The sequence below is a fragment of the Thunnus thynnus genome, chromosome 6, assembly GCF_963924715.1.
Source record: "Thunnus thynnus chromosome 6, fThuThy2.1, whole genome shotgun sequence".
Taxonomy (NCBI): domain Eukaryota; kingdom Metazoa; phylum Chordata; class Actinopteri; order Scombriformes; family Scombridae; genus Thunnus; species Thunnus thynnus.
Window position 1 is genome coordinate 34187187 of NC_089522.1, and position 19686 is coordinate 34206872.

Below are 19686 nucleotides of genomic sequence, written 5' to 3' on the forward strand. Positions count from 1 at the left end.
CAAACTACGCTGCAATAACGACGAAACAAATCCCACGAAGAGCTTCAGACCAGACAAACCCAGCACAGTGAGTACACAACGTTGATGACGCAGCTGCTTTCTGTGTGTTTCATGTGATGTCTATAGTTCATCACATCAAAATAATGTTAAATGGCTTTAACTTATACATTCAAATATCTCTGAATACATATACAGTGCAGTATCTGTGAATCTAAGAGGTTGTTGCTATGGAGAGCTGGGAATTTTTTTTATTTTTTTTTTATAGTTTTAGCAAATTCAGGAATAAAAAACAGCACGACAGCTGCTGAATGGTTAGAAAATAATCACCCAAAATCCACAAATGAATTAATTAAAATGTCTTAAAATTCAGCCTCCAAGTTTCTCAGTGGCTAGAGCAGCACCTTGGTGCCCCAACAGACCCGGCTTCACTGTGAGACACTTGGTTTTTGGTTATTTGGTTAATTGGAAATTTGCTGCAAATGTTACAAACAATATAAACTAAGGCAGATCCTGCATTTATTAACTGATCTTGCAGGGAGGCCCTGTGTCAAAATGAAGTTTAAAGTGAAGTTTGCTCTGATCCGTGGAGGGGGGATGGGGAGTCGGTTGGTCAGTAAGTGCTGAAAAGCTTAAAAAAGTTAATTTAGCCCAAGTTAAAGCATGATCACACTCACAAAGACAACATCTGGTGTCGACAGCAGCTAAAAGACTGTCACATAGTTATATTTACAGTTAGGATTTTGTGCTGGCAGTTTTTTGTGGGTGTGACAGTGTATCAGATCAGGCATGGAGACAAAGAATAGCTCGGAGAGAGGTCCAAGTGATCCTCTGATGCTGATGTGGCAGCTGTCAGCTCTGTCTGTAATCCTGAGTAATGTGTTGAGGTACAGCTGCGCCAAATATATTGTAAAAATGGCCGCCATGCCAATTTGTTGACAGCATAATGTAGTTTGGTCTTAGTTAGTTATGGGTTGTGATATTGAGAAATAATACTTTGTTATTAGGAAATACTCAGGTAAATGTAGCACTGACTTTATTGCTCAAGTTTAAGTTCTTGAAAGGAAGCAATTTTAACTTTCTGCTGCTACTTATTTTTTTGTACTGTATTTACTCTTTCACACACTTCAGCATCTAAAAAAAGGCCAAAAGTACATGTGGATTGAAATCTGATGGGATGCATTCTATCTAGATGTTGAAAGAGCTAAATACACACATTTTTACTCCTCTCAAGTGTAACTACGTCAGTACAACTCCTAGAAATTATGGTCATTTACGACTAAACTGTTTCCCAGTGGCGCTGCGTTCTCAAACATAATCTCTGCCTGGATGATGATCACAGGAACGTTTCGTGGAATGAATGAAGCTACATTTCTATGTGTCTCTGCAGTGGGAGGGAGGAGGTCGGGGTGGATGGGGGGTTACAAGATGCAGGACTCTGACAGCAGAGACCTGGGTTCACATCCTGAGTCCTGTGTGTGTTCAGGTTTGGTTCAGGTTAGTGAAAGATGCTGCTGCGGCTTAAATGTTCATAAACATGTTGAGCTTCAAGTCATTGCAGACTTTTTCTGTATTAAACAGAGACCAGGATCTTTCTCTGACCTGAACCAAGTGCTGCCAGAGTCTGAACACAACCACAAACACTTTCATACTGCTGGAGTTTCTACCAGCAGAGATTTTACTGCAACATCAGATATTTTAATGCAACATTAGATATTTTGGTGGAAAAAAGCAATCAGGTACGTTGTCTCTGAACATTTCAATCATACATTCAGTAATCAACATTTTTGCAACTTGACAAATACATTAAATAACAACATTTTCTGCCATCAGCGTATGAATGTTGGCATGTAGTGTAAAAGCGCTTTGAGTGGTCGGAAGACTAGAAAGGTGCTATATAAATAAGTAAAGACCATTTACCATTTTAGTGAATATCTGAAAACATCAAAAATGTTGCTTTGTCCAACCAACAGTCCAAAACCCAAAGATATTCAGTTAACAATGATATAAAAAGAGAAAGGCAGAAAATTCTCACGTTTGAAAAGCTTGAACCAGAGGATTGTTTTTACTTGAAAAATCACTGACACGACTAATCGATTTTCAAAATTGTTGCAGATTATTTTTCTTGCGATCAACTAATCGTTTTAGTTTTATTATCCAGTAAACTGCAGCTTTATCGTGTTTCACATGTTGCTTTGGATCATGTATGACAGGTCGTGCTCACTGTGTGAAAAGTGTGGAATTTACTGTAAGAGGATGTTTTCTTAAAGTCCTGATTTCATGAATTTAGTTGTGTCATTCACTTTTAAAACTGGTGGAGATTTTGGCCGTCACCTATGTTGTTGTTTTGTATGTCAAAAATCATTCAGTACTTTTTAAAAAGAGAACAAAAGGGTGTTGGATGGACACCAAACGTGCGTGCTGAATTCACTGTGTCATATATACAAATAGATTTGAAGGCAGCATTACTGTAGAGTTTAAAGGACAGCAATTTTTCAAGTCCTTAAAAACAACAGTCAGGAGCCCAATTGAACATTAAAGCTGTTTTTCTTGCTGTAATCATTCCTCCTGTTCATACTGACCGTTAGAAGATCCCTTCATAATGACCTTACAATAGAAGTGATAGAGGACAAAATCCACAGTCTGAAGCTAATATGAAGCTTCAGCGTCCAAATGAGTCAAATCAAGTAGATATCTTTCAACGTTACAGTCTTTTTAGTGCCAAAGTTCCTCTTTTTGTTACTATACTTCCACCTGCAGCTCAACAGGGAAACACTGTCCGAGGAAACACAAAGAGGGAATTTGATGCTAAAAAGAATGTAAATGTGTCAGATATCCACTTGATATGACTAACTCAGACTGATGAAGCTGAATAGAAGCTTCACAGAGACTTTTAAATGACTGTGTGGACACACTGTGGATTTTGGCCTCCATCACTTCCATTGAAAGCACATTTGAAGGATCTTTTAATATCCAGTATGAACAGGTGGAATGATTACAGCGAGGAGAACCTCTTTCACTGTTACTATGGACACCTGGCTGTTGTTTTAAGACACACTGGAAATATTATGAACCTGTCATTTAAGTGCAACACACAAACAAGGCAACAGTGCCATCTAGTGACGACACAAGAAAACAGCCACACGTAGAATCAAGATTCAACACACAGACATATGAATAACTGAAAAGCAGACGCAAACAGCTGACATGGGCTATTTTGACTAATTACATCACATGTGATGTCATTTGTCCATCCGTGTGTATCAGACTTTGGCAGCAAATTACAATGTTTAAGTTTCCTCCACAAAGTGCTGTAGTTTGTTGTAGAGGTTTGTCAAACCTCAAAACTTTTCTTCAGGGGTTTTATTTTAAGTTGTTCTTCATGGCTGTTCTTTAATGTTGTTAAAGTTTGCTTTTCAAAATAGTTCAAGTTCTTTATGGCAGTAATTCAGCATTGGTCTTCAAGTTGTTCTTGAGATCTCATGGCCCTTTTACAAGATTGTTCTTTGAGGCTGGGTTCACAGAGGCTCCTCAGTGTTTAATTGAGGCTTCTCTAAGGACTAGTTGTCTAGGAACCACAAGTAGCATCACCTTCCTCTCTCATAAAGCCCCAGAGTTTATGGAAACTGTGCTTTGAATTTTGAGCAACACCAAATGCTACAGACTTTTAACTAATGTGTGTTTCTATGTGTTGTTGTGGTCAGATGTCTCGGTTCCTGGACATGAAGGAGTTTGGAGAATCTGGTCGTTACCTTCGTCTTACCAACATAGAGCAGCTGGCTGCCAAGGCGCAGGCTTTCGACGGTATACAATCATTTACATATTTAAACATATAACCATAATTTATATTAATATGTTTTAAATGAACATCAGCCCTGTGTGCTTAACTGTATATAGCATACGTCTTATCACGTCATATCTGTATCTTGTGTTTCTATATATGTGTACATACAGTATATATTAAATAAAACTGTGATTATGTTTCTTTCAGGTACGAAGCGTGTTTGGATGCCTGATGATACTGAAGCGTATACTGAAGTGGAGGTCAGAGAGCGGAATGGAGACAAAACCACCGTGGAGACCAAAGATGGACGGGTCAGTCAGTTAGTTAGTTAATCTGTTATTTAAGATTTAATTACTCAGTTATTATATATTATTTAGTCACTGAATCTATGACGTCATTGTTTTGCAATGCACAACTGTCATAAAAACATGCTGGCATCAATAAAAGGAATCGATAAGCTCGGAGGCAAAGGACTCCGATGGATTAAACAATTTGGAAGTCGTCCATATTTATATACAGTCAATAGTTTGATGTGTCGAAGTAAACATCAGCTAAAATGTGAATGCTTCACAGACTTCAAAATCCTCAACTGACATCTTGTTTGCAGAAATCATTTATACCACACATCCCTACATCATTAAACCTCCATAATTATCTGATGATAATCTGATGTCCAGAGGTTGTAAAACACTGCAGATCTTGTAAGAAGCTAAACTTGTGTGTTCCACACATGTTTCAGTTTCTGATAGTAAAAGAAGACGATCTCCAGCCGATGAACCCTCCCAAGTTTGACATGATGGAGGACATGGCCATGCTGACTCACCTCAATGAAGCATCCGTCCTCTTCAACCTGAAGAGGAGATACAGCATGTGGATGATCTATGTTAGTATCTGCTCCACCTTACTCACAAACCCTGTGTGATTCTACTTGTGTTCATTTACATTTTGAATTTGTACGCAAGAAAATCTAAATGAAAATACCAGAAATTAAACTAAAATCAGCCTGATCAAAGAAAAACATCTTTTCATTGTGACATTTATTAATTTGAAGATGTTTTGCAGTTTAACTATAATAATTCCTCTCTCTTTCTTCCTTATCTTTGCCTACATGTCTACCTGTCTGTCTGTCAGACCTACTCTGGTCTGTTCTGCGTGACAGTTAATCCATACAAATGGCTGCCAGTCTACACTCCTGAGGTGGTGATGGCGTATAAAGGGAGACGTCGCTCAGACGCGCCGCCCCACATCTATGCCATCGCTGACAACGCCTACTGTGACTTGCTGCAGAGTGAGTCACCTATAACCTCTGACCTCTAACCCTTACATTATCCCATTAATGTGTCCCTCGTATATCATATATCAAAATGCTATGGAGACATTAGAGCCAGGCTGCTGGCTTCTAAGATGACTGGCCGGTCTCACCTGGTCAGCGGCTCTCATGTTATTTGGATAAACTGACCACATATTGGAAATCTAGATGGTTACTTTCTCACCTAATAAGGTGACATATTAATAGTCCTACAGCGAAAATGACAACAGCTTAGCCTGGACCAAAATCTCTGCCACTGCTGCTGCTGGTTGGTGCGAAATGTATTCTGGGATAGGTAGGACCATGAAGGATCCATCCATTGGATTCTCCAAATTCAAGAAAAGGCAGCTGCATTTCTTGGCTGCATTTGAAGGAGCCTTCAAAATGGAACAGCTGCTGTGTATTCAAATGCAGCCTTTGAAGGACGTGGCCCCTGAATTGAGACGTAGCTGGAGCTGTGAAGTGGGAGGGGTTGCTGGTTCAGAAAGTGCTTTCCCTCATTCTGTATCCCCTTTTCAAATATTCCTTTAAATCAATCTCCTGGATAATGTAACAACCCTACAGGTTTATATTCTGATACCAGTTTACATTATTTACACTTTGTTTCTGAGAAATCACGTTTTGTCCGCGATTTTGGTGGACGACTAAGAACACTACAATTCTTCTTACTAGTTCCACCTGTACTTTTCTTGTTATGAGTAGTTGAAATGTCTGCCAGGAAAAAAGTCCTAGCCGAAGAGAAGTCTACAACGTAAGACAGAAATTACTGTAAAAATAATTTTAAAAAAAAGTTTTTAAAATTAATTTTAATCACCAAATTGTATACTACTCCTAAAACAGCTCAACCTCAAATTCTTGTTAGTCAGGAAGCTAACTGTGGCGAGTATAAAGTAACAAAAATATGACTTTTTTGTGGAATGGTTCTCCAGACTACCTGCTGTTCTCCTCACTTCTGTAACGCAAATCTAGTCTTGAAGAATTCTTTCATTAGGATTTCTGAAAAAGTGAAACGTGTTCCTGGGATTTCATTTATTTATAAAATCACATTAAATCAATATTTCTGGAAATGTGCCTCTGTTAGCCAGCTGGCTAATTTTCAGCTGCAGTCCTTTGGCGAGATGTTCTGAAACCAATGAAATTACAGACAGACAACGGCAAGATACCACAGAAACAAACAAAAAATAAGCATTCATAAGACATTTCACAAGCCATGCAAATCAACAAGAGACAACAAACCATTAGTACAACAATACAGCAACAATATCCACTATTCAGTACATGTAGCCATGCAAGCAAGACAAGTCAACAAAACACAACCAATCAACACCAACTACAACCATCCCTCGACACACTGACATGAAGAACAACAAGGAGCAATAAGACATAAATAAAACATGATAATCACAATGTTAATCTTTATAAAATTTACTATCCATATTCTTAGATAAATCAGTATCTACTACAGAACTTAGTATATATTATTATATATTAGTCTTTGAACCCTCTGTGATTTTAATGACATTAACACATAGCATACTGTTGTAGTAACTTCTGCTGTTACAAACAGCGCTCTCTTGTGGACAAATGTCATGGAGAGACTGTTTCTAAATCACCTCAAAAATATCTTCTGTGTTTCTGTATTGCAATTTCTTGTTACCAAGGACAAAGGTTTGGTTTTAACTTTGGTGGGGACATTTTTTGTCAGAGGGCCAAAATAGATTTTTATGTGCTGTTCTTCTTTAAAAATGACCTTAGTCCTTATTTGCTTTGGGGGCATTTTTACCTTCATAACTGCATGAGCATCAATCAGAAATGAGCTACCAACATCTAACGCCTGAAATTTAAACATAATATCAAATGATCTTAGATTTGTCTAGTGAATATGTTTTAAATTCTGTGACATTTAAAACATTTAAAGTATAAATACAAACCACTTCAGATTCACTGCCGATCATCACAGACTTCACTTCTGTCGGGCTGCAGCTAGTCGACAGTACAGCTTGAAGTTGAGGGGTTGTCAGATCATCAGGTCGGGTATCCACATCATAATAACATAATAATAGTTATGGTGGAAAGATCGTTTGAGATTGTTAAAAATAACGGTAGGGACAATTCAGCAACACTTTGACATTGGTACAGACAAATCTATGCCCATGCTTGTTACTTATCAGCAGACATACTGTATGTATTGACATGCCATAAGCTAATAGTTACCAATAAAACTGGCCAGGCCAATTCATCAGGATTCTCTAGCTAGCTTAGCTTCCAGCCATTGATTTCAATGGTATTTAATTTTTCCATTAACCGCCACAGACCTGACTGAGATCATCTTTATTATCCCAGATAGAAATTGGTTTGCAGATGGGCAGTGTAAGTAAGGAAAAGGAGCACTTTAAAAAAGAGCATTCCAACATTTTGGGAAATACTTTTGTTTGCCAGACCCTTTGGGACATGTTTTGATTCTGCTACCAGTCAGTCCTCTGCTGTTCCTTCACATGACTTTCATTTTCCTCCACAGATCGTGAAAACCAGTCAATGCTGATCACGTAAGTCAGAGCCACAGCGACATTACAGTCTATTTAAATTGCAATGAAATGTACCACAGAACGTTGAAGTGTGATGTCACATTATAGGCTTTACATTTGACATATTATTTATTTATTATAATATATTTATTATATTTTACATTTCTGCAAATTGGTGTAATGTTATAATCCAAAAACGGTACGAAAATTTGAATTTGATAATATCACAAAAAAGCTCAGATCAGATCCTTGTTTTCATTTAATAAGCACTCTCTAAATACATTAATTTAAAAATTGTTGTGTTCTTTCACTGTTCTGTTAAACATCTCAAAAAGTCTGTCCTTTAAGGGATGGATTCACAATGTTTCAAGTGTGTCTTAAAACGACAGTCAGGAGCCCAGATGAACTGTGAAACGTGTCTTTCTTGCTGTAATCATTCCTCCTGTTCACACCAAGCGGGTACTTCTGGGTCTGAAAAGTGAAGCCGATGAGAAGTGCCCTAAACCTGCATTCGTATGGAAATCTCAGACTGTATAAAAATATGGACGTAGTTACCATGACGTCACCCTATGGTTTCTGAAGAGCAGTTTTGAAGCTCAAGCTGAAGTGCGTGATGCTGCCTAACTCCCAGCCAATCAAAAATGGGCAAAGAGGCGAGCCGAATGGCTGAAACAAGCCACCTAGTGGCTGGCGGACCTGTCACTCAAAGCAGCCATGTCCTTCATTATGCATAACTTTACGACTTAATAAAATTTAAACGGGTGACGGCTGTAAACATGTTTATTTCTGCTGTAAAGTTGGGCATTTTAACATGGGGGTCTATGGGGATTGACTCCCTTTTGGAGCCTCAAGTGGTCATTGGCTTCATTTTTCAGCCCCGGAGGTTGCTGCTTGGGAAATCTATGAGACAATTACCCTACTTCTCACTCAGTAAACAGTTTCCTAATGAGTTTATGTTTAGTAAATTGTTTAATTTAGTAAATTGTGGCCCCATTTAATTTAAATTTGATGATAAAGCAGGGTATGCTTGAGGGCGAAGCTATGTTGTGATTGACAAGTCACTACCATGGCAACAACATTGGTAGGGTAACGTAACCATGACGTAACCCCAGATTCACAGAACATAGGCGTAGCCATTGTTTTAAGATGAACTGGAAAATTGTGAACCTGTCCTTTAATGTTATTTGAACTTTGTAATTTTTCTCACTTAACCGCAGCTGAAATCCTTCTCTGTCCGTTATTTCCTCGCATTAGCGGCGAGTCAGGCGCAGGGAAGACAGTCAACACTAAGAGGGTTATACAGTACTTTGCCATCGTTGCTGCTCAGGGAGAAACTGTGAAAAAAGGAGTAAGTCTTCCCAATATGTCATTTCTTAATATTGATTAGAATTTTTTTGTTTTATTTGCCCTCTATATGGGTGGAATATGAGGTTAGTGTCTTTAGGAACTTCGGGATTTGCTAAAACATGGGTACAGTTAGCATGCTAAAATGCTAACTTTTTTTAAATGCAAATTCACTTTAATTGATTTTAATAGCTTTTTAAAATGTAATTAGTGGAATTAAATATTACAAATTGTCAATTTATTAGATCATTACAAGTAAACACTCTTAACCCGTATTGTTCAGGTCAAATTTGACTAATTTTTATATTCAAGAGCAGTAAAAACATCCTAAACTCTGTTATTTGGGCTCAGGCCCTATTGTATTTCATGTGTTTGTTCTGTCTTTCTTTCTTTCTTTCTTTATTATTACTGGACATCAGACCTGAATTTGACCCCCTAAACATGCTCAAAAGTCAAATTTGGCACGCACATCAGGTCTGGTGAAAAATTTAATAAAATTAACCCCCAAAGTGCCAAAATGTGCTCTCTAGCGGCACCTATGTAACTAAAATGGCCATAATGGCCCGTAGGAATGTCGTAGAGAGATCAAACCAAAACCGACTCATTAGTCTCATCAAGACCTACAAATCATACACTGACAACCCTGACCTAAATCCAACAGGAAGTCCGCAGTTAGCCTGTCAATATAAGACTTTACCTCAATTTTGGCCCCCGAACAAACGCAATCTTCTCCGAGAGCGTTAATGGTATCGACTTCAAACTTTGATACATGACTTATGACACTGTGTTGAAAAATAGTTGTTTAAAACTTTGTAATAACTTGAACGGTTTGGATTTTATAAGCCCTGAAAGTTGCAGTGCCACATCACCCTTACAATGTAAAGCAATGGGGAGGCATGACCTTTGTGTCAAACAGAGGCTTCTGACGTCTAAACTATAAGTCTGACCACTTTCAAACCTGTATCAATGGATTCGCAACGAAATTTCCTACAACATTAAAGCTGCAAGCAGCGTTGAACGGGCCCTCACGCCTCCGCACACGTCGGGCCACGATGCAATCGAAGGTCTTCTATCGCGGGCATGTAGACGTCGTCAAACCCGGGCTGTTTTCAGACAGTGCAAGAAGGAGATAAACATCACTTCCTTTGTCCATTATTTTTCCTGCTGCTGGGGCTGCTTCACTGAAATTTCATAGGGGGCGCTATTCAGCTAGTTTGTATCACTGATGGAATATTGTCATGTAAACTGGAGCATTTACAATTAAGTTATAGCAACTTCCTCTGTCATGGCGAAACATGCAGGGTGAGACATGTCTGTCTTGCTCACACCTGTGTCATCAAAATTAAGCAAGTTTTGGGCCCATTCACTTGAATTTCAATTAGTAAATTGAAAACTCTTGATGAGTTTGTGTGTAAAACAAATTAATTTCCTAATTTTCATCAAGTCTATTTTTAGAAAAGTAAAGACTTTTGACTCACATGACCTGGTCAAAATTTGATTGACATGTGTACTGTCAGGTGTGTAGAGACAATAAGTAACTGCAGCTGGACACAGAAAAATACTCATATATTTGAATGGAGAGTGTGAGTGAACCGCTAGGTGCTCGGGCCCTAATAAAGGAAAAACTGCAGTACAGAGCTACAAATTTTAGCTTTGATGGTATTTTTCTGCAGCACTTTATCACTAAACTGTCACTCGCACTCCATTTTTTCCCTTCCCCTCATAGGTCATCCCCACTACTGAATTATACATATAAGACCTATAACTATTGTAAAATAAATGATAATAACATCAAACTTCATACAAAGTTTGTATATAATCTACTGTATGTATATAGGCCTTTCTGCTGTATCCTACAAAAATGAGCTGCATTCAACCCCCACACCAGTGGCAGCTGGTGACTCAAAAAATTGGTCCAGTCCATGGCTAAATGGCTAAAATGAGCTCTTCTTTGTTTAGAAACAACATGTAAATGCTAAATGTCTTTAAAGAAGCACCCTTTACACCACTCAGGGGTTTTTGTTTTTAAAAGCAAATTGTTTTATTGGCATATAAAATTGTTCCCCCCCCCCTCCGATTTCATCAGGTGGGGGAAAATAATATAGTTTGATGCGGTATGTTGGTTTTCCTCCTGTCCTCCCCAATTTTTTGAGTCACCAGCTGCCACTGGTGTGGGGGTTGAATGCAGCTCATTTTTGTAGGATACAGCAGAAAGGCCTATATACATACAGTACATCATTATCTACATGCCCGTGACAGAAGACCTTCGATTGCACCGCAGCCCGACGTGCACAGAGGCCCGAGGGCCCGTTCAACGCTGCTTGCAGCTTTAATTTCAGCATGAAATTTTATTATTTTTCCTAAAGTGACCCTGAATATGCAAAACTGGGAATATTTAATTTTTTTTTTTTTGCAGCAGGTACACATTTTTGTACAAACTGTAGAGGATGTTCTTGGTTCAAATTTGATTCATATTTATTCAAAAATTCAAAAACTCTCCATTCAAAAATGTTGCATTCTTTACATTCAGTAACATTCATTGAAATCATAACAGCTGTAAAGTTCTTTTGTTTTAGGATCATCATATAGTGAGATTGTAAATGTTCTTCTCCATAAACAAATAGTGTAAAACCTAAAGAATAAACTCCTTCTGCTCTCTGGGACCTTCATTACGGATTAATCACATATTTATTAAATGATTGATGAGGTATTTATAAATGAATTCTGTGGTTCCAAAGTTTGGTATAGAGTCTATTTATGAGGAGATACTGTGAAGAGTATGTAAGGGTTAAAAGTCTGTAATTATTTTATTATGGACATTTTTTATAGTTGTTGAAATATTTCACTGTGGACTGTTTGTTTCTGTCTGTGTTTTCAGGGATCTTTAGAGGACCAGATCATTGAAGCCAATCCAGCCATGGAGGCATTTGGAAATGCCAAAACCATCCGTAACGACAACTCCTCTCGCTTTGTGTGTATTCAAGTTAATATGAAAATTTGCAAACACAAATGTTGTAAGCCCTTAACACTCTTTCAGACAGAAATAATAAGAACAACAACAACTAATTTCTCCCTCTGAAAGAAACGAGCCAAGAACTTGAATTTCACAATGCACAAAAATACAATATGTCACACAACTTATCAAAACTAGTCAAAGTTAATGTAACTTCTGCACAACACATGAAAAGTAGTCTGGCTAACAACCATTGGCAGGAATGGTTATAACTGGTTATAATGAGTGTGGATCTGTGTTTGTGTGTCTCAGGGAAAGTTCATCAGAATTCATTTTGGGCCGACAGGGAGGCTGGCGTCTGCTGACGTCGACATCTGTGAGTTGTGTTTGTGTGTTAACAAGATTTTCTACAACAGTCCTGGCTGGTTTTAATTTTTTTAAATGATGATAAAAGAAGCTTTTATCTTAAAACTGCAAATTTCAAGCAACATTTGACACGTTTGATAGATTTCGTATTTTAAAAAATACAAAACAGAGATAAATTGTTTCATATTTTACTATGGTCATTTGGTAAATGTCTCTGTATTTTATTTGTGATATATAGTCCTGTAGTATGATCGGTGTGTTGGAGAGACCTTTTATCTTTATCAGACCTTCTAGAAAAATCCAGAGTTGTGTTCCAGCAGCCGGGAGAGAGAAGCTACCACATCTATTACCAGATCCTGTCCAATCACAAGCCAGAACTACAAGGTAACCCCACCCACCACCAGATCCTGTCCAATCACAAGCCAGAACTACAAGGTAACCCCACCCACCACCAGATCCTGTCCAATCACAAGCCAGAACTACAAGGTAACCCCACCCACCACCAGATCCTGTCCAATCACAAGCCAGAACTACAAGGTAACCCCACCCACCACCAGATCCTGTCCAATCACAAGCTAGGATCACCACCTCGTCCTAAGTGGATTATCCCTGTGAAATAAAGTAAATTGACACTGAATATTATTGATGTTATTCAATTATTTGAAATTAATCAACTTTTAGAAATAAGAGCCACAAATTATTTCAACATGTACAGTGTTATCTAATCACAATTTTATTTTAAAATATTTTATATTGATTATAGTCTTAAGTGTTGTTAGTGTATGCATGCATCAGGACTGCAACTAATGATTATATTCATTGATTCATCTATTGATTGTATTTCAACAAATCAATCAATTGTTTAGTCTATAAGATGTCAGAAAGTAGTGCAAAAATGATCAATAATCATATTAACAGTGACAACAACAAAACTGAAAACACATCATCCAAATTAAAAACACAAAAACATTCAAGAAAACTAAATATAAAACACAAAAATAAAAACCTTAGAAAACATGATACTTAACAAAAGTGAAAACATAAAAACAAAAACAGAAATAATGATAAAAACCCCACAAAATTTCAGAGAACAAAAACTTTTAAAAAACACCGACAAATAGAAACACGACAACATTTTATAAAACACAAAACAGAAAAGGTAGGGAAGACATTTTTTGTTTGTGATTGGACAGATTAAGTCACTTCTGGTTTGGTCAGAGATACTATACAGCAGTAAACACCCACCGATCGCTGACTGGGACAATCATTAAGGGTCAAATACACACAGAAATCTCACATTAATTTTCTATGACAGGCAGCAAATCACTCACTAAGAGCAGCCAAATGTGAACGGGCTTGCTCGTTGAGTCAAACCAAAAGAGAAATATTCAGACTCCCTCAACACGATGCACTGTTTTGGTTTTATGTCCTGCATTGCTCTGATAAATCCACTGTAGAGCAGAAAGACACAGTTAGAGACTAGCTGGTGAAAAAAGTGCAGCATTTAGCAGCTACAGAGACAGATATTTCCCTCAGAACCAGAACTAAAAAGGAGAATGTCTGGTGTCTGCTGGATGTGTAAACAGGCAACTGTTTGCCAACATGTTACCACAATAATTTAATAAGGTCTTGTATCTGTCAGCTTGTTGGCCGTGATGGCCAGAAATCAACTAATGCAGCTTTAAAGACAAACATAAAAGCAAAAGTGATGGGACTTTCTCCTTATTTCATGAGAGAACAAAAACAATTGATTTTTATTCAAAACAGAATTCTTTTGGATAAAGTATGACAAGGTATTATAACATTTCTACTTTCAGGGTTAATAATGATAATTAAGAAATGCAATTTAATGCAGTAGCGGAAGACGTACTCAGATCTCAGAAGTATTTAAAGTTAAACTACTCGTTTAGCAGAAAAATCAGGCTGTGACTATTTTAAATACATTCATTAAAGTATATTATTAATTCTGATTAATCAGTGCATAAGCAGCATTTTATTGTTATTATTTTATCTTCAGGACTTTATAAGAGTCACAAGATAAATCTGAGGGACTATTATGACCTCTAATGTCATAGTGTGACATTATGAATAAAAAAGGATGATTAACAGAGATTAACTGACTGAAATAGCAGAAAGGGAAGCAAATAAGGCGTCAAGGTCTCCAAGGCCAAAACAATAAACAAAACCCCACAATAACTAGAAAATAAAGTCTCACTAGGTCTACAGAAGTGAAACAGAAAGACAATGCTAAACTCCCTGGCTAACCACAAAACAGGAGAAAAAGGAGAGCAAAATAAATGGCACAGAACCCCTACAAGGCTTCCTGAAAATGACCTACAAGTTACACAAATGGTAAACAGCTGTATCAAAGACACCAGAGACACAGAGTATGAACAACAAAAAAACTCAACAGCAGCGCTAGCCCAACAAGCAGCTCAGTGGCCAAAAGCTAGGAACGCTGGTTCAGGGGGGTTGATATACAGCTCCACTGATGACCAGATGAGGTTCAGGTGTGGGTGATCTAAGCATGCAGAGAGGGGCATTGCAGACCTGAAACACACAGAGACAGCTCTCTTCTGAAAAGAGGCCAAGAGAAAGTCAGTGGACATAACAGGGACTGAAATGATAATTTGTGCCGGAACGAAGAAAAAACAAAGTTCTGATACATAAATTTGGACTCATTTTCCAGAACCTTTCTCTCATCTTTGCATTTTTGTGAAATATTGGAATTTTACCTCTTATGGTTTTTATGTATTTGAAATGAAGTTTGGAGGAGCCCACAACTCACAGACATCTGAAACATGATGACGAGGAGACACAAGTACACACTGATTTTATGTGAAGTTTGGGAACAGTTGGGATGCAGTTTAATTTAGACGGTTATCTTATTTCATGACAAACTTTAATCTGAGAAGTAACTAAAGTTGCAGATAATGTAATGGAGTAGAACTATAAAGAAAATTTAAATACCTAAATAAAGTGCAAGTTCCTTGTACTTAATTACAGTACTTGAGTAAATGTACCTATTTCCACCACTGATTTAATGTAATTATGCTGTTGTCCTGGGCTCCAGATATGCTGTTGGTGACCACCAACCCCTACGACTACCACTTCTGCTCTCAGGGTGTGACCACAGTGGAAGGCATCAAAGATGACGAGGAGCTGAAACTCACTGATGTAAGAAACACTCACTGCAATGTGCTGACGGTTTCATCTCTAACTGCCACCTCCATCTAAAGGTGTGTGTGTGTGTGTGTGTGTGTGTGTGTGTGTGTGTTTAGCATGCCATGGACACACTGGGCTTCATGCCAGAGGAAAAGTACGGCTGCTATAAAATCGTTGGAGCCATCATGCACTTTGGCAACATGAAGTTCAAGAAGAAACAAAGAGAGGAGCAGGCCGATGCCGACGGCACTGAGAGTAAGACACGCATTTATTTGTTACAACATGTGATCTGATGAACTTAAATGTCATATAAATAGAAATGCTAAAATAGATGTGTATTAAAAGGACTACATTTTACATAGTAAAAACAGTCATTTAAAGTTAAAGACTTAAGTTAAAGACTGAAACTTTTGTTAATTTCTTTTCTGTTATTGCCTTGATTAACTTCATTTGTCATCCAAACTCAGAGGTTGTGTTTGCTGTTCTCCAAAACATGTTGGAGAAGCTGAAGTTACTCAGGAACAGTGACAGCTTGGTGAAGATATTCACTAGCTGCACTGATGTTCAGGAGTTCTTGCAGGATGAAAACGTTAGGTTAGCTGTTAATGCTACTGCAGCGACTGACCCTGAAGCTGAGCTTGATTTTTACTATGACTTTGATGGATTAGCCCTTGATGTCACTGCCCTGGCGGCCATCAAACCCCAGGTATATTACCTGAGGTTGCCCATGGTGAAGCCAGGCACCTCCACCTGCAATACCCTTCAGGGACTTAGCCTCAAGGCCATGAAGTGCCTCTGTGCCAAGGTTGCACTAACCGTGGCAAACGTGGATGGAGGCTACTTCCTGAACTTAACTATTCCTTGACACTATTCCAGACAGACATGTTACATGCAAATGCCTCCTTCCTGCTTAATATTTACAGTGTGACCTCAAGGCCCAGGCTTGACCCAATGTAACTCAATTTGTAACCCCTAAAGATGGAAAATTCCATAACACTAGCAATCAGCTCCATCAACGCTGGCTCAGTGACACATCAGAGAGGCTTCATCAGCCTGGCACCTCATAACAGTGCCAGTGCTGGGGAGACCCCTCCACCCCTCTGTCACTGGACGCGTGACCCCCTCCAGGTGTCACATACAGAGCTGATCTTCCCCCTCTGTGATACTCTTGGCGCCAAACCTCCTGTCATTGAGGTAGAGCTGGTGTGGCTGCTGCTGGTGGACCTATAACATAGGAATGATAGGATTCTTCTGTCAAACATGCAGGTTGACAAACCACCGTTTCCCCATCACCCCAGGCCAGGGCTGCTGCAATGGTGGGGGATATATGCATGGAAATTGAGCGCCATTCCCTCATGTAAACCAAGAACAATATGAGTTAAAATTAGAGTGTGGGAATGTGAACAATTATTTGGGCACATCAGTGTGCAGTAATGTGACTCTGAGTTCTGCCAACTAGACTGGAAAATACGTAGATTCACTAAAGTCTGATGTTAACGCAAATGTTCTCAAACCTTTTTATCACTCCTCTCTTTTTCTTATTGGAAAAGAGTAGCATTCAGCTTACAGCTTCTTATTTTTAGCCACACTGAGAATCATTTTCTCAGGTTAAAATGACAAACGTTGACGGCGGCAGGTCCACTGTTGTTCCTCATTAACTTGATGGCAGGCAAATGAAGTAAGCACATGTATGATACATATAACACTCTAAATTGGGCCATTTTGCATGAGTAGTTTTTATTTTGATACTTTAAGTACACATTGATCATTGTGGTATTGCTACTTTCATTTAAGTAAAAGGTCTGAGTACTTCTTTCATCACTGGCTATGACTTTTAACGTTAGCAAACCAGGCTAACTAGCTTCCACTTCCTGATTGAAATTCAAATTTAACAGCAAGATGGTCCTCCAAAAACTGACTGTTGTATAGAGACATACAGGTTAAACTTGATTTGAAAAAGGGGAAAAAAATCGTCTTATATCAACATAACTGTATGATGTTCTCCAGTCACTACAGCACCACCGAAGTTGACAGCATGTCTTCTAGAAACTCCAACCTTAGCTGTCAGTCAACCAATGTCATGGGAAACGCCCACCCAAAGGCTCAAGGTTCCACTGGTCACTTATCAGTGGCCATGGTATAATGAATTATATGTGTACATATAGTATATTTATGATGTATGTGTTGTGTGTTTAGGTTTGGATAAGGCAGCCTACCTGATGGGCATCAACTCTGCTGACCTGCTGAAAGGCCTGCTGAACCCCCGCGTCAAAGTTGGAAACGAGTACATCTTTAAAGGACAGACTGTAGAACAGGTAACCAATCAATCAGTCAATCCAATTTAACTAAACTAAACCCATTTCTTTCTGTATGCCTTCATCAGTGGTGGAAGGAGTATTCAAATCCTTCGCTTTACTTAAGTACTTAAATGCAAATACTCCACTACAAGTAAAAGTCCTGCATGAAAAATCCTACTACAGTAAAAGTACATAAGTATTATGAGCTTGATGTAGTTAAAGTATTGCAGTAAAAGTACATAAGTATTATGAGCTTGATGTAGTTAAAGTATTGCAGTAAAAGTACATAAGTATTATGAGCTTGATGTAGTTAAAGTATTGCAGTAAAAGTAGTGGTTTGGTCCCTCTGACTGATATATTATTATATATGACATCATTAGATTATTAATAGTGAAGCATCAGTGTTAGAGCAGCATGTTACTGTTGTAGCTGCTGGAGGTGGAGCTAGTTTACACTACTTTATATACAGTTAGCTAGTTTAGTCCAGTGGTTCCCAACCTAGGGGTCGGGCCCCTCCAAAAGGTCAGCAGATAAATCTGAGGGGTGGTGAGATGATTAATGGGAGAGGAAAGAAGAAAAAACAAAGTTCTGATACACAAATCTGTTTTCAGTTTTTGGACTTTTTCTCTAATCTTTGATTTTTGCTGAAATATTGGATCATTTGAACATTTATTGAAATGAAAGCATGTGAGAAGTTTAGAGGGAAAAATCACTATTTGCTATTATTTACTATCAAGTACAGTGAACCTGATTGGCTACTTTATGTGTGTGTGCAGGTTAACTATGCAGTGGCAGCCCTGGCTAAAGCCACATACGACCGGATGTTTAAGTGGCTGGTGAATCGCATCAACTCGTCCTTATACACAGCTCTGCCTCGCCAGTACTTCATTGGAGTCCTTGACATTGCTGGCTTTGAGATCTTTGAGGTAAACCAGAGACAGAGACGCCAACTCTTCATTCTACATCAACATCCAAGAGTTTCCAAACATACCAAATATCAATAATTCGGGGGAAATATATATAAAATAATGCACTAGACACCTTGTTTCTTATATGTGTAGAAATAAAAATGTAAAAAGGAGACATTTTTAGCAGCAGTTGGCATTAAAGCTATTCATGCTGAGCGCTTTGACTGCACGCAGCATCTGGTTGCAGCAGCTGTTCAAAGTTCAAGCTTAGCCTTGTTATATATTTACACATCACTACATTAGAACCAGTTGCACCACACAAACTAGTTGTCAAGTAGAGATGAGCTGTTACTAAAAATTTACAGCTAATAACTGCAGGTGGAACTGTAAACTAGCTGAATGAACCAACTGTTTTACATTATTTTGCTATAATAATATCTGAGCCGTTTAGATTGAAGATTAAAAGAGGTGATGTAGAATACGGTCGACATATCTGACCTGACGCTTTACACAATACACCTCAAATTACAAAATATCATGCCAATAATGTTAAACTAAATGACCAAATAACAACGGTTAGGTTCACATTATGGGATATTTCCCTCTCACTGTAAACTGCTTCAATACTGCTAATTCTAAAACACATATTTCTCCAGGAATGCAGATAGAAATAAACCAAAGTCACACCTAGATCCACAAAGGATTGGTAGTTTAGTTTATGTAATTTTTGGCCTCTAAGAGAGTTGGAGAGTTATGTTACAGCTCATGATGCTACAGTGACATCATGTTTACACAGTTGGTTGCTTTCGTTCTGATGGCACTACAGATGTTTCAAAGCAACCAATTTACACATAACTAAAGTGTTTACTGGATAAGACGTTTCTTAAGATTTAATGATTTTGCCAGGTTCGGGTCATGCACTTTTACATGCAACTACAGGATTAACTATTGATTAGCTCGTTTGCTAACAAGATACAACATGTTAATCAGACAGCAGGAGTTGCTGTAAGGTGAATTTTTTCCCTTTTGATGGAGCTA

General features: G+C 38.2%; 1 protein-coding gene across 2 annotated transcripts in view; it reads left to right on the forward strand.

Moving 5' to 3' along the window:
- The first annotated feature begins 3701 nt into the window (after positions 1–3701).
- Positions 3702–19686, forward strand: part of LOC137185190 (myosin-7B-like) — a 43690-nt gene continuing 27705 nt past the window's right edge. The window contains exons 1-13 of one of the 2 annotated variants that reach the window (XM_067593511.1): positions 3702–3801; positions 3989–4092; positions 4521–4664; positions 4913–5069; positions 7609–7636; positions 8870–8963; positions 11838–11930; positions 12225–12288; positions 12564–12662; positions 15352–15455; positions 15560–15698; positions 17640–17758; positions 18517–18666. In XM_067593511.1, coding sequence (XP_067449612.1) covers positions 3702–3801; positions 3989–4092; positions 4521–4664; positions 4913–5069; positions 7609–7636; positions 8870–8963; positions 11838–11930; positions 12225–12288; positions 12564–12662; positions 15352–15455; positions 15560–15698; positions 17640–17758; positions 18517–18666 — 1395 coding nt within the window. Of the gene's footprint in view, positions 3802–3988; positions 4093–4520; positions 4665–4912; positions 5070–7608; positions 7637–8869; positions 8964–11837; positions 11931–12224; positions 12289–12563; positions 12663–14895; positions 15100–15351; positions 15456–15559; positions 15699–17639; positions 17759–18516; positions 18667–19686 lie in introns of those variants that run through there. The other variant, XM_067593510.1, reaches the window with a different exon arrangement.